This window comes from Kwoniella shivajii, chromosome 9 (assembly GCF_035658355.1).
Source record: "Kwoniella shivajii chromosome 9, complete sequence".
Classification (NCBI taxonomy): domain Eukaryota; kingdom Fungi; phylum Basidiomycota; class Tremellomycetes; order Tremellales; family Cryptococcaceae; genus Kwoniella; species Kwoniella shivajii.
The window spans coordinates 305,485-325,225 of record NC_085916.1 but is presented as its reverse complement, the minus strand read 5'-3'; the positions used below and the strand labels follow the sequence as shown (position 1 = coordinate 325,225).

General features: G+C 42.8%; 8 protein-coding genes across 8 annotated transcripts; 5 read left to right on the top strand and 3 right to left on the bottom strand.

Annotated features, from left to right (window-relative positions):
* Positions 1-310: 310 nt before the first annotated feature.
* On the bottom strand, positions 311-1,830 carry IL334_006444 (uncharacterized protein; the record flags this gene model as incomplete). Its single annotated transcript, XM_062938146.1, has 2 exons — positions 311-915; positions 993-1,830. 2 exons carry the CDS (start codon positions 1,828-1,830, stop codon positions 311-313), a joined length of 1,443 nt encoding a protein of 480 aa, XP_062794197.1.
* Positions 1,831-2,409: 579 nt separating this feature from the next.
* Positions 2,410-5,635, top strand: IL334_006443 (uncharacterized protein; the record flags this gene model as incomplete). Its single annotated transcript, XM_062938145.1, has 16 exons — positions 2,410-2,437; positions 2,500-2,585; positions 2,669-2,925; positions 2,986-3,051; positions 3,109-3,229; positions 3,326-3,468; positions 3,520-3,593; positions 3,721-3,949; positions 4,088-4,228; positions 4,309-4,381; positions 4,445-4,455; positions 4,509-4,639; positions 4,788-4,883; positions 4,992-5,023; positions 5,148-5,382; positions 5,520-5,635. 16 exons carry the CDS (start codon positions 2,410-2,412, stop codon positions 5,633-5,635), a joined length of 1,839 nt encoding a protein of 612 aa, XP_062794196.1.
* A 471-nt stretch (positions 5,636-6,106) lies between these two features.
* IL334_006442 (pre-mRNA-splicing factor CWC22) lies at positions 6,107-9,045 on the bottom strand (the record flags this gene model as incomplete). The annotated part of the gene is made up of 7 exons (XM_062938144.1): positions 6,107-7,174; positions 7,230-7,289; positions 7,345-7,577; positions 7,646-8,042; positions 8,116-8,349; positions 8,439-8,859; positions 8,915-9,045. The coding sequence occupies 7 exons, from the start codon at positions 9,043-9,045 to the stop codon at positions 6,107-6,109; spliced, it is 2,544 nt and encodes an 847-aa protein (XP_062794195.1).
* A 567-nt stretch (positions 9,046-9,612) lies between these two features.
* Positions 9,613-11,616, top strand: IL334_006441 (uncharacterized protein; the record flags this gene model as incomplete). Its single annotated transcript, XM_062938143.1, has 6 exons — positions 9,613-9,746; positions 9,813-9,930; positions 9,992-10,381; positions 10,445-10,903; positions 10,966-11,491; positions 11,564-11,616. The coding sequence occupies 6 exons, from the start codon at positions 9,613-9,615 to the stop codon at positions 11,614-11,616; spliced, it is 1,680 nt and encodes a 559-aa protein (XP_062794194.1).
* A 1,069-nt stretch (positions 11,617-12,685) lies between these two features.
* On the top strand, positions 12,686-13,456 carry IL334_006440 (uncharacterized protein; the record flags this gene model as incomplete). Its single annotated transcript, XM_062938142.1, has 1 exon — positions 12,686-13,456. One exon carries the CDS (start codon positions 12,686-12,688, stop codon positions 13,454-13,456), a length of 771 nt encoding a protein of 256 aa, XP_062794193.1.
* Positions 13,457-14,520: 1,064 nt separating this feature from the next.
* IL334_006439 (uncharacterized protein) lies at positions 14,521-16,400 on the top strand (the record flags this gene model as incomplete). Its single annotated transcript, XM_062938141.1, has 3 exons — positions 14,521-15,250; positions 15,315-16,272; positions 16,334-16,400. 3 exons carry the CDS (start codon positions 14,521-14,523, stop codon positions 16,398-16,400), a joined length of 1,755 nt encoding a protein of 584 aa, XP_062794192.1.
* A 475-nt stretch (positions 16,401-16,875) lies between these two features.
* On the top strand, positions 16,876-18,851 carry IL334_006438 (AmmeMemoRadiSam system protein B; the record flags this gene model as incomplete). Its single annotated transcript, XM_062938140.1, has 8 exons — positions 16,876-16,925; positions 16,983-17,026; positions 17,188-17,362; positions 17,567-17,679; positions 17,815-17,926; positions 18,070-18,207; positions 18,272-18,533; positions 18,666-18,851. 8 exons carry the CDS (start codon positions 16,876-16,878, stop codon positions 18,849-18,851), a joined length of 1,080 nt encoding a protein of 359 aa, XP_062794191.1.
* Positions 18,852-19,075: 224 nt separating this feature from the next.
* On the bottom strand, positions 19,076-19,611 carry IL334_006437 (uncharacterized protein; the record flags this gene model as incomplete). Its single annotated transcript, XM_062938139.1, has 3 exons — positions 19,076-19,114; positions 19,214-19,383; positions 19,578-19,611. The coding sequence occupies 3 exons, from the start codon at positions 19,609-19,611 to the stop codon at positions 19,076-19,078; spliced, it is 243 nt and encodes an 80-aa protein (XP_062794190.1).
* Between the last annotated feature and the right edge of the window lie 130 nt (positions 19,612-19,741).

Here is a 19,741-nt window from a genome sequence, read left to right as displayed (position 1 = left end):
GGCGTATTAAATATTGCTCATACAGATTGACTCAGTCAGTGAGCGGAACATAAATTGGATAAAAGCCTGTCTTATACATACATATAAATATATCAACATACACTCCTTCTGCCCGATATATAGTAGAATGCAGAGCTATTCAGTATACAGTAATGTCTCAAACTCGCGAATCTCGGGCCATGTATATCAATCCTTTCAATTACTCGACATCGAACGATCAAGGCTCTGCTAGAGGTTGTGTCTCCGATCAAAATAGGATCCCTTCTCCTGGTGCCGAATAGCCTACAATAGATGAACAGTAAGGTGAACTTTACATCCTGAAATCTGTTCGGAAACTGTATTTACTCACTTTTATCGTCCGTCCGGACAGCTTCATCCTTTTCACTCTGTTTTCTTGCCATTCGTCTTCACTTCTCAATGATGCCCAATCAACATACAAAGAAGGGTCTGCCATTAGAGCTTTGTACTCTGTATACTTCTCTGCTTTTGCTGCACCCCAGACAGTCGAATAATGACGTAAAGCCTTTCTAGCATGATTTTTCGCTTCTTCTTTTCGACCATGTATTGCATAAGCTTCGAAGAGTAGATCATAAACCTCTCCACATCCATCGACCTTCTTCTCTTGTCCAAGTATGTCCAAAGCTAAATCCAAATCTCTCAAAGCTCTAGTCAAGGGGAATGCGTACGTCCTGATTGGTACTGAAAGCCATTTGTTTCTCAAGATTTGATACATCTCGAGATTTCTATCTGAAGCTATGATCTTGGAAGTAGGGTTGCAACAAGCGGAACATATACATAGAAAGCCATGTCCACTTAAAAGCTCTTGCTGCCTGTCCAGACAAGGGGCCGTTACATCTTGGATATAAGAAACAGTGATTTCAGAACCAGGCGATATATCGTCGTAGGCGTACAAATCTATTTCAAACAAATCTCACGTCAGAGTCATCTCTGTGTATAATCAAACTGAGTATCTGTCATATGTAAGAGCTTACGAAGCATTTTTCCTTCCTCGTACCATGACCATCCGGAATTAGGTGCACAACTATGATTGATTTTACCGATTGTTTCAAATAGACCCAAGCTTTTAGCTTCTTCACTAGGATCACCCTGAAGTGGTATAGCGTTTGTTTCGATGATATTAACCAATTCGTCTTTTTCTGCTGCTTGATCGGTTCTCCTGTGAAATGTCATGACCTTATCACGTTGATTTTTTGGTAATTTGAAATACTGTGGGTATACGTGATCGAAGACGAGAACCTCGTTGATATCTCCCATTGTCACCGTCAGAAGAGGTGATTGCTTGACTATCAACGTACCCTTTTTGATATATCCAGATGCAACTAGTCCGACTCCCTTGATATCGTTCATAGTCGTCAAATAGCAGAAGATATGGGACTGTGACGGGGAATGGAAACTAGAAGAAATGGGTGATTCTGACCCAGGAGGGGTCGGCAATTGGTGGGATAAGTCAATCCGACATGTTTCCAGGTTGAGCTTGGACTTCTCGGCAGGTTTCAATCTCCCGAGTGATGAAGCATGAGAGCATCGGGAATCCGATGAATGTGTTGACGATCGAGGACTGGATGAAGACAATGCAGTGGTAGATGAGGTTGAAGGCGTGAAACATGTTGACGGGGAACGTGTAGTGGGAAGAGTACCAGCGTAATGCTCCTCAGATCTATATGGAAAGGAAGTATCAGGCGCTTTTGAGAACTTCAGATCCAGTTCTATAAGCTGCTCCATGGTCTTCACTTCAGGATTCGAGGATAGACATTCTACTTTTCGGTGAGGAGGTTGAGGTGGTTTGATTATGATTGTCTTCCTCCACATGTCTACCTGACTTTTTAGTCTTCTGGATTAAGTGAGAGATAGATCAAAGGAGTCAGTCGGCAAGAAGATGAGAGTCTGGAGTACGTCGAATCGAGCTTGATTTGCTACCTCGGTGGATGTGTTAACGAAAGAAAGAGGAAGTGATGAAAAGAGGAAAAGAGGGGAATGTCTTGTTGATATACATGTTGTATATCATCAGCTCAATCACCGACCCCTTCTTCCTTGATTCTCCTTGATCATTCTACTTCTCTTCATCCTTCCTCGCACGGTCCTCGCTGTACTACTGAAAAGTAAACAAATCATTCCATCCCATCCCATCAAAAGAGGAAAACGCACAGATCATTTGCCTTTGCCGTGTATCAAACTGCCACGTGTATATCTATGTTTGGTCGTGCCTTTTTCTCCGTACTCGAGTATATCCGGGGATGTACTCGTAGCCGGTTTCACAGAGGAAATGATGTTTTTTCAACTTTTGGGGGGAAGACGAAGGCTACTGTCAAGAAACATCATCTGGAACTCATCAGAAGAGCACTTAAACTTCGCAACTCTAGCACTCAGTTGAGATTGGGCACTACCAAGATGTCAGCTCAGCCCAGTATAGCAGAATGTATAAATCACCCCTCCATCTTGTCAGATGAGGAAAATGATGGCTGATGTTTTTGTTTTAAGGCGACCGCATCATGACCTCCCCAGGATCTATTTTGGAGATGGAAGAACAAGTGATACATGGGAGGAAAGTGAGGGTATGGAAACATGTGAGTGATCCTTAGACCCAATGGATTTAGAACGACATTTGGCTCATATCTTCTTGAAATCACTTGTTTACAATGTAACGCAGCTTCCACCGACATTCCGTCAATTCCTCTTACACACTTTACACACCTATTCATCCCGACAATTCCTCTCATCGCCATTACCGATACCCAAGTCGACCAGTCAAGCTTCCCTATCTACTGAGCTGAACCAACTTGATCCAAGGGAAAATGTAACATTCGGTCAAGTACTGGAAAAGAGCTTGAGACTTGCTTCATGGATGAGAAAAAGAGGGTTAGGAGTAGGTAGTAGAATTATGATTGGCGGAAGGAATTGCACAGGGTGAGCAGTCTGTGTCGACTTTGTCCATGTTGCTTTCGACTCAAATCTTTCTCAATGTAGTTTCATCGTCGCTTTTGTGGCCACTCATTTGATAGGCGGTGTAGCCATCTTTCTGAATGCTTGGTTGTAAGTATAGCTAATGTTACCGATCAAGTCAACGAGCTGAGCAGATCATCCATGTAGATCTCGAGAGCAACTAATTTGGTCAATTCGAACGACTGAACCATCTCTTGTTCTTCTAGATGAAGAAAGAGCAGAGATTTTAGGCCCTTATCATCATGTAAAAGAAACTGGATTACCTGATGTACGTGAAATCTGTTTACCTCGCAGCCTTATCACCCAAGCTCAAGCGATGCCCTGCTTGTCCGGGCTCGAGACCATGCTAACGTATGTCAAATAGATGTACTGCTGGTCCGAATCATCACACCTCCCTACACTTCTCGAGATCTTCGATACTCCAACGGACGTTAATGCGATCCTGAGAGGAGAAGGGTTGGAAGCTCTGGGTCCAGAAAGTGATGCTGTGGTCTTTTTCTCTTCGGGGTAAGCTAAAAAACTGTCTTCTTTTGAGTGCTCCACTGATTCTGCAGAAAGGACGAGCGGATTCCCAAAAGCCGTCCTGAGTACACAGCGGATGGCTTTGACTAATCTCTGGTCAGGTCTAGTCGGTACGTTATCCCAGATGTTCATTTCCTCATCATTCCTCTGCTATAGGAGTCTGCTGTTCTGATCATGAGATGTGTTGTACTCTGAACTATATGTTTGTATGACCATTTGTGCTGATTTGCCATATAGCACCAACACGAGCAGCACTAAGAGCAGGTATCCCTCCACCTCCACTACCTAAACCTACTGATCCACAAAGGACGCTCTTACTGGCTATTCCACTATTCCACGTAACAGGATGCCTGTCGTGGCTGATGAGGGCTTTCTTCGCTGGATCGAAGATGGTCTTGATGAGAAGGTGGAATACGGCAGAAGCTGTCAACTTAATCGTTGACGAGAATGTAAGGATTATCGGAGGGTGAGTCTTCGTATGACTTAGTGTAAGGCGTAAGAGATTCCCTGGATCAGAGCCTTGGAGGAAGCACATCAGGCTTCATCAGAGGTGTATCTAAACGGGGAAACCCCCGTAAAGCCGACTCAGCTGATGTCTATCCAGAGTTCCGGCAGTCATATCGTCGATTATACAGTCACCTTTACTTCCCACTTCGCAGACTTTCGACACAGTATTTTACGGAGGGGCACCACCAAGTTCACATATGCCCAAGGAAGTAAAGACCAAATGGCCCAAAGCAGGCTTGTGAGTAACCAAACTCTCGCTTGGGCTTCTCGCTTGTCATACTATGAAACCATCAGCTGACTTGCTGAATCTATGATAAGGGTACAAGGGTATGGATTGACTGAGACCAACGCTTATGTCTGTTCAGTCGCCGGAGCAGATTATCTAGATCGTGTAGGTGGCTTGTATTTCTTCCAACATGTTGATAAGTATCAGCTGATAATACTGCCATGTCAGCCTGACAGCACGTGAGTGGGTCATTTTCGACAGGGTGGAAAGATCAACTGACGGACGAAATCAGTGGACCTCCTGTACCTATTTGCGATTTACGGATCACTGATCCCGATACTAAGAGACCATTACCTACGGGAGAAGTAGGATTGATACTCGTTAACGGACCTCAGGTAATGAAATGTTATCTAGGCGACGAGGGTGAGTCTGCGTATCTACTATATCACTGTTATCACGCGAAGCTGGACGAGATAGAAACGGAGGTTGACGGATTCTTCTTCCTGATTGGATATTGACAAAACTCAACTAGTTTCCACATGCTGATTATTGTGTTCATCCTCAATGACAGTGGCTACCACAAAAGCGGTCGACAAACAAGGATGGTTAGATACGGGAGATGTAGGCTATGTAGATCAAGATGGGTTCCTTTATATCAAAGATCGAAGTAAGTGATTCTGCTTGTTATCAATTAGCAGTACACTCAAAACATACAAAATACAACAAAAGAATCTGAATTTCAGAAAGAATTGTGCTGACTTTCTATCCATCTTAGTAAAAGACATAATCATCCGAGGAGGGGAAAACGTAAGTACATTTAGGCGATTTCACCATGTATTTGACATCATGAGCACTCTATCTTCTATTTCACTTTGAAGCTCGATTCCTGGAACCAAAGGTCAAGGCTGATCTCATATGACTTTTTCCACAGATCCCATCGTCAGATATCGAAAATGCATTGTACGCCTTACCATATATATCAGAAGTGGCAGCTGTGCCACTCCCACATCCAATCTTAGGTGAAGTAGTCGGAGCTATCGTATCTCTAAGACCTGGAACCAAGAAGACCATCAATGAAAAGAGTATATTGGATGAAGTGAAATCTAGAAAATCATTACCAAGGTTCGCGATCCCGGAGATGGTCATGATTCACCTAGGGGAATTACGTGAGTTCACTTCTGCCTTTTGGAACTCCATGGTATGATAGTCTTCCATACCCTGTCAGTTGGCGTAAAAGTTACGATATGAACAGTGATTAGATACATGCTGACATTGTTGTCCTGATCTGATTTGACGGACTTAGCTAAGAACGTTAATGGTAAAATACTGAAAAAGGATTTGAAATTATTAATGGCAAAACAATGGAAGAAAAGACAAGAAGGTGTTCTTGATAGTACAGCTATCAAAGCGAAACTGTGATCAACGCCCATAGGTACATTAGGATTTCGGAGATACAGTACCGGGTTTGGAAGACAATGCCAACTTTGCGAGGCACCTCCGCTTTGTATTGTACAAATAGTCAGATAAAGGACGAATGGATAGTCTTCTTGCATATCTACGTTGATCAGTATGGATGAGAGACTGTAAACTGGAGATAGCTCGTTTGTTAGATTGGATGGACAGAGCGAAGGATACGTTGCATGCTATCCATGTCATTATTGATTTTCTTTTGACATGAAAGTCATTTTTCTCCGCCCGACAACCACTCTCTACAAAATCTTACTAGACTCTTTTATAGGGACGTATATGAATCACACCCTTCCAGCTTTTCAGTTCCGAACTCCACCAATTTCACTGATCCCAAAAGACGCTCTTGGATATTCTTTTCACGATTTTGCCTACACCCGATGTCCATACTTCCCAAACCATCGTTAAACCAACGCGATGGCCTTACCTCCTTCTAGGCGGCGTCGAGCTATCTCTCCTTCTTCTTGGAGGTGGGGAATCATCCCTTCTTCTTCTTGGAGGTGAATCATCCCTTCGTCTGGGTGGAGATGGCGATGGTGAATATCTTCTTCTCGGAGGAGGTGAATCGTTTCTTCTTCTTGTTGGAGGAGAAGATGGTGAAGGTGATCCTCTCCTTCTGGGAGGTGGGGAGTCTCTTCTTCTGGGAGGTGGAGAAACACTATCGCTATATCTCCTCCTTCTAGGTGAGGGACTATCTCTCTTTCTCCTAGGAGGTGAATCAGCCCTCTTCCTTGGAGGCGGGGAAGGTGATCTTGAATCTGATGAATACCTTTTTCTAGCTGGAGGTGGTGATCTTGATCTGCTATCAGAGGAATACCTTCTTCTTCTTGTAGACGATTTTCTTCTCGAATAGTCACTTTCACTATCACTATCACTATCCGAATCAGAATCAGAATCACTTGAAGAAGTGGTATCTGATGAATCCGATGAAGAAGAATCTGAATCTGATGAAGAAGCATTTGCTAACATAGCAGCCTGTTGAGCAGCTAATATTTTAGGCGCGTTCGCTAGATAAGTTCTCATGTCTTCAGTCACTTTACCTAGACCAATAGAAGTGAAATAATTGATAGCAAATCTGGTATTTTTGGGGTTATCCATGGGGAACATTCCACTGAGTGCAGGTTTGAGATCCTGTATTTGGAATCTGGAAACCAATTTGTTTAATCCCATTTCTTCAGTCATTTCTTGCATTAAGATCTTGACGAAAATTCTTGAAGATGATGTAGTCTCTTCTTCGTTCATATGAACCGCATGTAAGACTGCCCAGCTTATAGCGTCCGAAGCTAAAAGATGTCCGAAAAATCTACCGATATTTCGAAGTTTGTTGGTCTCATATCGATGAATCGTATCGTAGTACTTGGCAAATGCTTCTTGGAAATTATCGGTCCACACTCTATTGAGTTTACAGAACCTTTCACCAATCAAACCATAGAAGTTCGAGTACGATCGTTCTTGAGAACAACATTCTACTATCATGTTACACAATTCGATCTACAGACACCGTTAGCTTTATTGTCAATGATTCGGTCACCCATCAGCTACATACCTCTCGACCTTCAGGTATGTTTATCTTCATCAACTTGTGAACAGCTTCTTCGAAGTTGAGCTGAAAACGAAGTCAGCACATAATAAAACAAAGCCGCAGCGGCGGTTTTACTTACAGAGTTCATGATAGTCAAATAGATAGTCCTTCTCAAATTGATCAGATTCGTTTCAGTCATATCGGCGATACCAGCTTTCTCAGGGGCCACATCATTATCTTCATCTTCAGATTCTGAGTCGTATGATCCTGATTCAGATCCAGATTCATCGTCTGAATCACCAAGAATCTCTTTCTTGATATCTTCATATCGTTTCTCGTTCTCCATGTAATTAGGGTCAACTTTGAAAAGATCTGCAAAACAAAGCAAAAAATCAGCATTTAACCGATAACCCAAAGCGTGCATTCGGGTTTTTACTCACTCAGAGACTCTTGAACCTGTAACTCATCATCCAATGTAATTCTATGGGTGATTTGTTCTTCCTCTTCAACCAAATCTAAGCCTTCCGGAATAGCGGGGTTATCTTTGTATTTGTCTTTTCTGACTTGGAACAACACCTCGATCATGTATTGACATCTCTTACTGATGGCACCTTCATGTAGAACAGCTCTAAACCGCTCAAATACGGTGTTGTTCGCTTTGGGTGAGTTCTCGGATAAGAAGAATCCCACTTCTCTCATGAAAGCTACTGCCACTTCGATTGAATCATCGGTTGGTCTGTCTAAACACAACAAAAGGATTTGTAACGCTACGATTTCGTGAGCAACGTATTGATTACACAGGTGGGCAATGAACGTTGATGTAGCGTTGCAGACAATCTAAGACTTATGTCAGCATGAGTAGTGAATTACGAAGAAATAGTGGCAATGCGGGTGGAACGTCCAAACTCACTTTGTCATTTCTCTTATACGCTCTTCTAAATTGACTTATCAACCTGATCAGAACCAACTCTCCCACTTGCGGTAATTTTGTGTTCACTATAGCAACTAAAGCGGCAAAAACGGGAGTGAATGGTAATGAGGATGCCTGAGCACGCATGATTGATCTTGCGAATAAGCCTTTTCCTCTGATGAGATTCTCTCCAAACAATTCCGGTACAACATGTTTGATATTCGAAACATTTACCTAAAAACGGAAATACCATTAACACCAGCATGTTTCCCTAGTGGGGGTATCTTTGTTGAAACTGTGTAGTTGAAATCAGGGATACTTACCTTGTTGATCATACCATTTATACTTTTCTTCAATGCATCCCACGATAACCTTTGAAACTCGGTTGAAGTTTTATCTTTCGCAGCCTCAGCTTGCATAGCTCTCAATCTTGCTGGAGGTATATAAGCACCACCGGATCTTGATCCGATCAACTTTGCGAATTCAGCCTTTGCCACTTCATCCGCTTTTGATGCACCATTTACTGCTACGACTCCATTACCATTGGGTTTCGTCAACTCTTGGTTGATAGATGCTTCTAACATTGCTGCTTCCCTTGCCCTCTTTCTATTGGGATCAACGTCCATTACTCGAGGCGCTTCTATATCATTTGGTCCGGAAGGACGGGATGGCGGTGAGCGAGATGACCGTCTTCTGCGTGAAGGAGGTGAAGGCGATCTGTCTCGGGGATTTGGTGAAGGTGATCTAAAATGCATCATCAGCTGGAAGTCCTTGTCAGAAGAGGGACAAGCAAGCTAACCTTTTCCTTTTACTGGCTGGGACATCATCTGGTGATGAATTGCGTCGATGGACCGAGCCAGAACGTGCGCGTGATCGAACGGGAGAACGAGAAGGTGAAGGTGAGTGGGAGATTGAAGGAGAACGAGGCATTTTGACTCTTTTGTACCTGAAGCCTGCTGAGTCGTAAGACTACGCCGTCTGAACCAAGAGAAAGCGATATTCGAGCAGTGATTGATTCTCCACGATTCCTTTTCAAAAGCTTTTGACAGAGACCACAGAAGAGGGGTTGCTGAGGTGAGATGGATATGATTGATGGGTTGAATCGTTCTTCATGAGAGTCGAGGAATCATGTTGGTTAATGGGCAAAAGTCGTGGTTCAAGCTATTGTATCAGAAGATGCAGGCGATATTAAATGGGGGGATGTGATATCAATTGATACAATGATGTGGACTTGTTGCATATCATCGGAGGTATCACTATCAAAGTATACTTTTATTCCACGTTTTTACCGCATTATTTGCGCAGATGACTAGTGGCGAGTTTACATATTTACTCCGTGGGGTAAAGCTGTACGGCATGACGCATCCTCATTATCAAAAGTCCACTTTATCACGTCCTCACATTCTCTTTTACTCCTGCATCCTCCTCTTCATATCATCCCCTAGTAACCATTGGCCTAATTCACACATACACCAAAAGAAGGCGATACTACTCAATATGTCGTCCTCGTCTCCCACAAAAGCGGCTCACGAACACGCCGTACTGCTCAACTCTATAGCTGACGGAGCTAATCAATACCCTAAACCCGAGCATGTCAACTATACTTACGGAACAGCGGGATTCAGAACTCTGTAAGTACAGCATTCGATCGATTGACGTCTGTCGTTAGCCTGGTATCTGACTCAACGCCTTGACAGCGCTACAAAGCTGCCTTCGGTCCTTTTCAGAGTCGGACTTTTAGCTGTTCTTCGTTCTAAACGACTCGAAGGAGCTACCATCGGAATTATGGTCACCGCTTCTCACAACCCTGAACCCGTAAGTTGAATCAACCGTTTATACGTCAAACTGTGGCTGACAATAATCTGACTCTTGACAGGATAATGGAGTGAAGCTTGTTGACCCATCAGGAGAGATGTTAGATCCATCTTGGGAACCTCATGCGACAACCTTATCGAATTGTCCTTCCACCGAGTCGCTCATTTCAACCTTTACAACTCTTGCCAACCACTTAAGAGTAGATCTCCATCAACCTGCCAATATAGTATACGCTCGTGATACTCGTCCAAGTGGTCCCGAACTCATTAAAGCTTTAGAAACGGGATTAAGAGTTTTTGGCGATTCCGTAAAGATCAATGATTTAGGGGTCACCACTACTCCTATCTTACATTACGTAGTTAAGGCTACTAACGACAAGACTGCTGAATATGGTGTACCAACAAAGGAAGGATACAATGCGAAAATGGCAAAAGCTTTCACAACCCTTATTGTGAGCTCTCATCAGGTCGCTTCGTAGCAGGGTTCTCGAATTTAGCTGACTTTGTACATACAGGGTAACAAAGGACCTCTTGCTCCCCTCTACGTGGACTGCGCGAATGGTGTCGGCGCGGTTGCACTAAAGGATTTCACTGATGCCCTCGGGGATCTTCTTCCTGTCCATCCACTCAACACAGCCACAACTACTCAAGGAGCACTCAACCATATGTGTGGAGCAGATTTCGTTAAAACCAAACAAGCTCTCCCACCCTCGGTGCATTCATCTGGTGTCCTTAGCAAACCTGGCTCTAGAGCATGCTCTTTTGATGGGGATGCTGATAGAATCGTCTTTTACTATCTCAACGAAGAAAAAGCAAACTTCAGATTATTGGACGGTGACAAAATCGCTGTCATGGTAGCTATGTTCTTAGTTGATTTGGTTGTTAAAGCCAAGTTAGACGAAGAACATAGATTGAAAGTTGGTGTTGTACAAACCGCTTATGCCAATGGAAGTTCCACAAAGTACCTCACAAGCGTGAGTCAGGGATTGTAATTCACTCCTCGTTGGTGAGATGCTGATTAAATACGTGTTTGCAGCGTAACATTCCTGTTACTTGCGTTTCAACCGGAGTCAAACACCTACATCATGCAGCCCAGCGGTACGATATTGGTGTATACTTCGAAGCCAATGGACATGGAACGGTCCTGTTCTCTGACAGCGCCATCAAAGCTCTCAAAGCAGCCTCACCTCAATCACCCGATGCAGCAAACGCCATCAAGAACCTCTTGGCTTTCTCTGAACTCATCAATCAAGCCGTTGGAGACGCTTTATCAGATATGTTATTGGTAGAGGCTGTCTTAGCTCATAGAGGTTGGGGAGCATCAGACTGGGATGCAGGATACGAGGATTTGCCTAATCGATTGGTCAAAGTGGAAGTACCAGATAGGTCAATTTTCGTAGCTACTGATGCTGAAAGGAAATTGACGAACCCTCCTGGACTTCAAGAGAAGATTGAAGAAGTGATGAGAAAATATGAAATGGGAAGGAGTTTCGTTAGACCAAGTGGGACTGAAGATTGTGTCAGAGTCTATGCTGAAGCCAAGACTAACTCGGAAGCTGAGAGTGAGTATTCTTGCATCTTCCGCTGAACTGGATAGACTTGAGATGAGATTCTGATGATCTTGTCCTATTCAGACCTCGCGCTTGCTATCACAGATCTAGTCAGATTCGCTTCTGGTCAATCCTAGAGAGATCGAGATGAGTCCCTTCTGGAGTATAAAAAGTCAGCAGAAGAATGGATCAGAAGTTAGAAGGACAGGAGTAGTAAGAAGAGATCAAAATCAAACATTGTTGACAATCAGTAGTACCCTTTTTAAAGCATCATACACCTCACTGTTTATACCGAGATTTAAGTTTTTATGCATAGTTCAGTTTTATGTACTATATCTTCTCCCTTGTTGGTTATAGTTGTCTGCTTTCATTTTCCGAAGTCAACCTTGCCTTCTCACTAGGGAGCATCATCAAAGGAAAGGGAGTGACAACTGATGATTGCTATCAATGACAAAATTGTGAGAAGAATTCGAAAGTGCCACTCAGAAAGGATTCTAGGCAGTGTTTCAAAGCTTGGAGTGTGCGATAGGAACCCAAGTACAAAAAGCGTCTTCAAGCATGCTTGAGCGCAAGATGCAATTTATAATCGGTCACGGTAATTGACAGTTCAGGTGATGCACATCCCGTCAGTCCCACTGAGAGGTGTGATGTGACCGAAATTGGGTTCTTGCTGATTGTGCCAATCTTATACCTTTGCGCAACTCCTCCCTATTTTCATCTTACAGGAGTCGTTGGGCTGAAATTGTGATCCGGATTGCCTTGAAATTTACGCAAAGCTTGTATTTAGATCTCAGATTTGAAACGGAGACGGGGAGTGAACATGACCGTTGGCTCGAACCAATCCCTCATTATAAATTCGATTTAGTACGACACTCTATACACGCTTGTTTCGGGAAAACTGTACAGCTTCTTGTGCAAGAGCCTGTTGCATGGGAGCTGAAGGGCCTTCTCACGCACCTTTAAATAAGGTTCCACGGGAAGATTTGAGTTGTAAAGTAGACGTACGAATTTTAGCAAAGGCAGTGCCGCTTATCTTCGAGTTTAACAATACAGATTACTGCACAGGATGGCAAGGGAACAAAATGTAAATAAAGAGACTGTCAAAATCCATATTTAACCATCTCTCTTTCCTCTAATTCACACCCACCTCACGTTCTTCTCACAAACTCGCCTACTCATCCACTCTTACCAGAATATTAACGTGCTATGTTCTCTCTACTCAATTTCGCACTGCTTCTCGGCTTGATCACGCCATCTGCACGGTCGGTCTCAGAAGTTAATGGTGATGTCGATCAGATCTCAAAGCGTCAAAGAACCAATACGGGGTATCGTGCCATTACTTTTACTGCCCAGAACACCGGCGGCGTCAACTCTGGCGCACTGGGAAGTACACAATCGCTGCCTGGATGTGCCATCGTCTCACAAAGTACTGTACTCAGTGTATACGGAATCGATCCAAACACATGTCACGTCCTACTCTTCAATACGCCTGTTGTTTACACTGTCACAATACTAAGTTACTCGAACAGTCTCATTGATGACGCCACCTGTAACTCGTTCACGTATAGTATACAGACGAACGGTGTATCGTCTTCTGGCGCCAGTGAGCCCATGGACTACGGATTAGCCAGTCTCTACGGACTCACTACCTGTGCCAGCAGTGCAGTAAGTGATTTATTCTCTGTGGTAATTTCCACCTGCTTAGCGCTTTCCGGTCAGATCTCTTCTAGTACTCCCGGAATTGTGATGTCATCGCAATCGTCTCGATCTTCAGAGATGATTCCGTCGACAAGCACTCTTACCCAGTCAATTTCACCATCAGTCGTAACAACTTCTCATTCTACAGAAGGAACAACAACCACAATTACCTCAGTCTCCCCTACCGTGTCTGCGTCGGGCAAGAAGAACGGATATGTTATATGGGCGGTTGGACTCACACTAGCTGCTGCTGTATGGGTGATTCTCTTAGCTATGTAGCGCTTTAAGATCGTTTCAATGCAAGCTACGGTATCTGTTGTGGCATTCCTTGTAACAACTGGGGGGGCTTTCTCCTTCCTTGACGGGCGTCATCCGGTTTATTAAACGATTTTTTCTGCATTCGATAACCGCACAACGCACAGCCTTTACGCAAACATCGCGAGAACCCTATTCAACGACCCATAACTAAAATTATGGTCTTCCTGATGTAATTCTTAATGTGTACTGTCAGGTGAATTGTTTCAGGCTCACATCTTCCATATACCTCTCTTTCCCTTTTTGTCCAAAACGTCGCAAGATGTACCTCGATCCTCATGATGCAAGATACACTTCTTCTCTACGCTCTGTATTTTTGTATGCGGTTAGCAGCGAGTCATCTTATCGACACGGACATATAGGACTATGCGTTACCTCGGTTAGCGAAGGATACTATAACCAGTGATCCTCGTACATAGACTATCTGATGTATTCTGGCTTCTACCTCTTCACGTTTAGTGGCCCCAATCTGGTTTTCGAGGCCATACAATTTCAGCGTGACTTGAAAGTTATCGTCCTTGCGGATTATCATTGCTGCGAAGTCGATTCAAAGGCACGACTCAAGCAAAAGCCTTTGTGATAATGCATTTTGAGTGTTCCTATCTCACTTATTTATAGATTATTTTATGTCCCTGCTGGGTTTAAGCTTGACTATATCAATACGAGTACGGTTATATTTGATGTGATCGGGACAGCCCATATACTGTACCTCGGTCAAAGCCGGGCCGTTGATAATCAACGCTAAAATCATCACCTGACGTTCAGCATCCCGACATTCATTTAGATCTATTTGAGCCCATGATCATACTCACCTTCTCCTCTCCTCATTCGAGTATTAGCTACAAAGCTGAGATGGCTTCGTTCGCATCCTCCATTTTGGCGCCATATATGCACCACATGCGATTTGTCGTTGTCGGCTTCACTTTCTTCCGATAATCCGTCTGTCCTCGGGCTGCTTTCATGGCTATAAGTAGGAGCTGATCGATGTCGAAATACTCTTTGACTACTGAAACAGATATGAATCGCAGATGTGGTACTTCCAATCTTACCTTCTACTGACTGCGGGCATTCTGGCCACTTTTGTCTTCGGAGCACCTTCAGTAACCACTCTCAACGCTACAGAATGGCAATTGTCGAATGGCGATCCATCGTGTTTATTCAACGTTACAATCAATTCCAAAGGTTATGCTCATGATATGACATGGAATGGAAATAACATTGTTGGGAACGCTACAGGAGGTTATTCAGATACTGGTGGGAAAATAACTTTTAACTTTACATCTGGACCTACAATTATCGAACAAACAGATGAATATATCCACGTAGCATTCGATTCGTATCTAGCAACAGTCCATTATATCCTCATGAATGATTTAGCAGGACATTATCAATATGTGATAAATAATAATCTAGGTAATCAAGGTGAAGTAAGAAGTTTATATAGATTTGATCCACTGCAATTCCATTCAGGTCGAACTAATATCAAAAATGATTATTTACCTACTATTCAATATATCGAGGTAGGTTATAAAGTTCAAGATGAAACTTGGCAAAGAAGAAATGGATCTTATATAACCAAATATGATTTTTCTTGTTTTGTAAGAGATTTAGATTATCATGGTGTTTATGGTGATAATATAGGTGCTTTCATCATCGCTCCTGGTAAAGATTACTATATTGGTGATCATTTAAAACAGGAGTTGATGTTACACAGAGAAAGTGCAACGGATGATGTAGTTTTATTACACATGTATCATGGTAAGTTTGACAGTTAAGTATTATCGTATCTTACTGCGAATTTCGCTCAGCACCCTCCTACCAGGCTCACACTACAACTCCGAATTCGGACACGTGATTCCACGAGGAAAGATGTGGGGACCATGGTTACTCTACATCAATGATGGTGATCTCGAAAACGCCAAAGCTAGATCTAAACAAGAAAGCGATGCTTGGCCATATAAATGGCTCGGTGATACGAATTATCAAAACAGAGGTAATGTCAACGGTAAACTTGTCTTATCGGACGGTAGAGATGCTTCAGGAGCAGCTGTTTTCCTGGGTGATGAAAATGGATATGAAACGAACAATCAAGGTCAAACATATCAATACACTACATACGCAGACGATCAAGGTCATTTTACTTTTGAAAATGTTAGAAAAGAAAAAGATTATCGTTTGATAGCTTGGTCAAATGGTGGCAAAATATCTGATGTTGATAATATCTATAACGAAACTACAGTAATCACCTTCAATAATACTAGAGGACAAACGAAAGATTTAGGAACTATCGATTGGATTATACCAAAACGTGAGATTGAATGGCGTATAGGTGATTTTGATAAGAAGACATTAGGACTTAAATATGGTGGCGTACCTTTAGAACATGGATTAAGTGATAAAACACCTGCAAATCTTATTTATTCAATTGGGGAAAGTAAAACAGAAGATTGGTATTTCGCTCAATCTGCTCAAGGTAATTGGACTGTCATATTTGATCAATCAACCAAAACAAATCAGACTGCTACATTGACTTTATCTTTTGCTGGATATACAAGTCAAAATGGATATGGACTAGGGAAGGATTCATACACTTATCCAGAGGTTACTCCCACAGGATTAAACGTTAGTATGAATCAATTCCTCGTGGGGACGATAAGTAGTGAGAACGCAACGGATGGTGCTCTGTATAGGAGTGCAACTGTTGCTGGAGGTTACTACGCAACGAGATTTACTGTTCCTAGTGAATATTTCTTGACTGATAAAGCGAACCGATTGGATCTGTGAGTTGTTCATATATTCGTTTGCTCTCCCATAACGTATTTGCTGATCGATCCTGTGCAGGACTCTCACCCAAAACCATAGATGGAGGGGGATTATCTGGGATGCGTTAAAATTGGAATGGAATTGAATGATGTCCCTCAAGCAATCAAAGTTGAGCGATCTACTTAGAGTAAACTCTACTGAAAAGAATCGTTAGTCAGAAGAACAAGTCTTGTATATATTCCTTTTATAGTCTCATGACGTTTTGTAGCTCATGATCGTGGCTTTCTCGATGTAGTCATCCTTGTGAGTTTTACCTAAGTCATCTGTGCGACATGTCTATAAAATTGCCAAACAGACGCATCCGCTCATCCTTCTTTTGTCACTGTGTCTTCTATCAGACTGTTGAGGCATCGAGTGTAACACTCTGTTCATGTATCCAGCATCAGACTCTTCTTCTTCGTCTTAGGTTTTGAAACTAACCATGCGAGGCGGCAAAAACGTCAACGTCATTACGTGTGGAGACCCCGATGTTTGCTAGTCCACCTAGAATTTAATGCGGGATGAGGGAGTCATCATGCATGGAGGCTGCGAATTTCATTCTTCATGTGATACTCAATCGCATGAAACAACCCAGTATAGGTGATCCACGCTCAAGAAAGATGTCACACTCGTGAGTATGAGTTTCAGGCAGGGGTTCAAATCACAGTCAGTTGACTTGTGGGTATAGAGTTCGAGAAGCTACTCATGCGGGAAGTTGGTATTCGGCTAAAGGTACGTCGAGGATATCTTCTTACCTATTGATGACCGAATGCGCTTCCCTCGTGTCCAAATATCGTCACGTAGTCGGGAGCTATACAAACATCATCTTCAGATATCGTGGGAATATAAGGATGGATTCAAGCTGAACAGATCTTGTGCTGTACAAATCATAGCGACCGAATTATCCTCACAATTGAAATCAAATTTATCGAAAGTAACCCCTTTACCTGACTTGGCCTTCAACCCTCCTGAACAGAACGCAAAAGCAGTCATAGCCCCTCATGCTGGATATAGCTATAGTGGTCCGGCCGCAGCTTGGGCTTATGCATCTATTCCAACTGATAAGATGTGAGTTACTCTTTGTTTGGCGTAAGGTGACAATTGATAGGGGTAGAAGGGAAAGTTCAATCAACATATAACCAGAATACCTGAGCATTGGTATACCTCTCTCAAGCGACTTTTAGAAGTTCTTCATCATTCTATTCTGGGTTTGATTGGCTATGATCGAAGGATGAACCCGTATGAGAGCTTACTCGCAATTCATTGATATAGCAAAAGAATCTTCTTACTTGGTCCATCGCATCATTCATATCTTCCAGGAGTAGCTCTATCCACTTTTGGATCATACGGAACTCCTCTTGGCGATATTCCACTTGACACAGATAGTAAGTCGCACATCAATCCCTAGTAATTCCACAAACTGCCAACTTCGAACAAACGGAGACTCTTACCTCCTTCCCTATTCTAATGCATACCTTGAATCGAAAAGAAACGCGCACTGATAAGTTGCACGACATCAGCCATCGCATCTCTGAAGCAAACCGGAATATTCTCTGAGATGAAACATTCTGTTGATGAAGATGAACATTCGCTGGAAATGCACTTGCCCTATATTAGGCATATCTTCAAGGAGTGAGTTGGCACCCATCCCTTCTGTGTTCAGAGGCGTGCACCACCATATGAGTACCATCCCTTTCTCATCGGAGTCCGAGAACATGTGAAAGTATAGTGGGAATGAAGGGTATAACACCGCACTGACTCGTTCCCCATCATAGCCGAAAAGATCTCACCCTAGTCCCAATCTTAGTGGGACACCCAAACGCCCAAACATCAAAAGAATTGAGTAAAGTCCTCGCTCAATATTGGTCAGACGAAGAAACCTTTTTCATCATTTCTTCAGATTTCTGTCACTGGTAAGTTCAAAGTATTCACCAGTTCCCACTCATAGAGCTCAGTGTGACTAACGAATGAATGTAGGGGAACACGATTCTCATGCACGCCATATTATCATAATGCTCCCCCTCCGCCCAATGCAGTACCTCCTGTAACTCAAGAAACTCTACCTGCTTCTTTTGAGCCTCCCGAACTGACAAAGAGGTTCTCGAGTGCAGTATCTAATCCTGATGTACCCATTTGGAAAAGTATACAATATATGGATCATGAAGGTATGGATTTATTAAGATATCCAGCTGAATTTGCTGCTTTGGAGAAATGGGAAGCTTACTTGGATGAAACGAAGGTGAGCATTTATTTCTCGTCCAGGCGGTGGTTAGGCTTAGGATATGGTATCTGGACTGGTCTCTGCCTTTTCAAACGGACAGATGTGGAGAAGGGGAAAAGACTGAAGTCCAGTTGACGTTTTTCCTTACAGAACACCATTTGTGGGCGAAACCCAATCACAGTCTTACTCGGTCTCATTCAACACGTTTATCATGATAAACCGGAAGATCAAAAACCTACTTTCACGTTTGTAAGATACGAACAGAGTAGTAAATGTGTAAACGGAAAAGATAGTAGTGTTAGTTATGTTAGTGGGGTATTGAAGGTTCCAAAGTGACCGAGAGTCATGTATCTATAAACATGTAAGGGAGTCGACGGAAGTAAACAGTGGAAAAGGTTCCAAGCTGAACCAGGAAAAGATGTTGTATGTAGATGTGAAAATGTATGGAAATCGCCAAGCGAATCAACTGAATGACATCTGTAGTCAAAATGACATCTGCCGTCAAAACGCCAGCTGAAGTTTGTCAAAGTAAGATACATAGCAGACTCCACATGGAGATATTAAGGCATCTCGGTATCGATTTGCTTGTAGCCCTTGACCTGTACGACCGGTGTATGGATTAGCCCCCACCGATGACAGTCACTCTGATAATACGAAGTGGGGACTAGAAATTCGATAGCCATACGAGATATACTCACCTTGTTATCCCTAATCATACCAGCATATTTCTCCGCCAACACTTTACAGTTTTGTAAATGGTTTACACCTTCTCCTCTGTAGCACTTTTGTAATTCTTCTCTGACCAATCTAGCTTCCATTGCTTTTATCCATGATTCTCGAACATGTTCATCTCGTGATTTGAGTATTTCTGCAATTGTTTAATTAGGATGAACGAGAGTAGAGGTAAGGTTGATCGGAAAAGAAGGGTCAATTCGATTGTATTTGGGACCAAAAGATATCGCGAGGTGATCAAGAGTGTTATCACGGCAAAATAGAATAAGTATACCAAACAGATTAGCGATGAATCCTATCGGGACAATGATTCGAGAGACAGGAACATACGTCGGTATTCATCCATAGAAGGTGTTGTGGCCATCTTGAGCGATTACTGCAGGGTTGGAGTGGAAGTTCTATAGGTCCAGGAGAGAGAGATGATGTTTGTTTGTATATGTGGCTTTATGATGTGAGATATCTCTTCTCCTCGTTCAAGATGATTCGTGAACAGA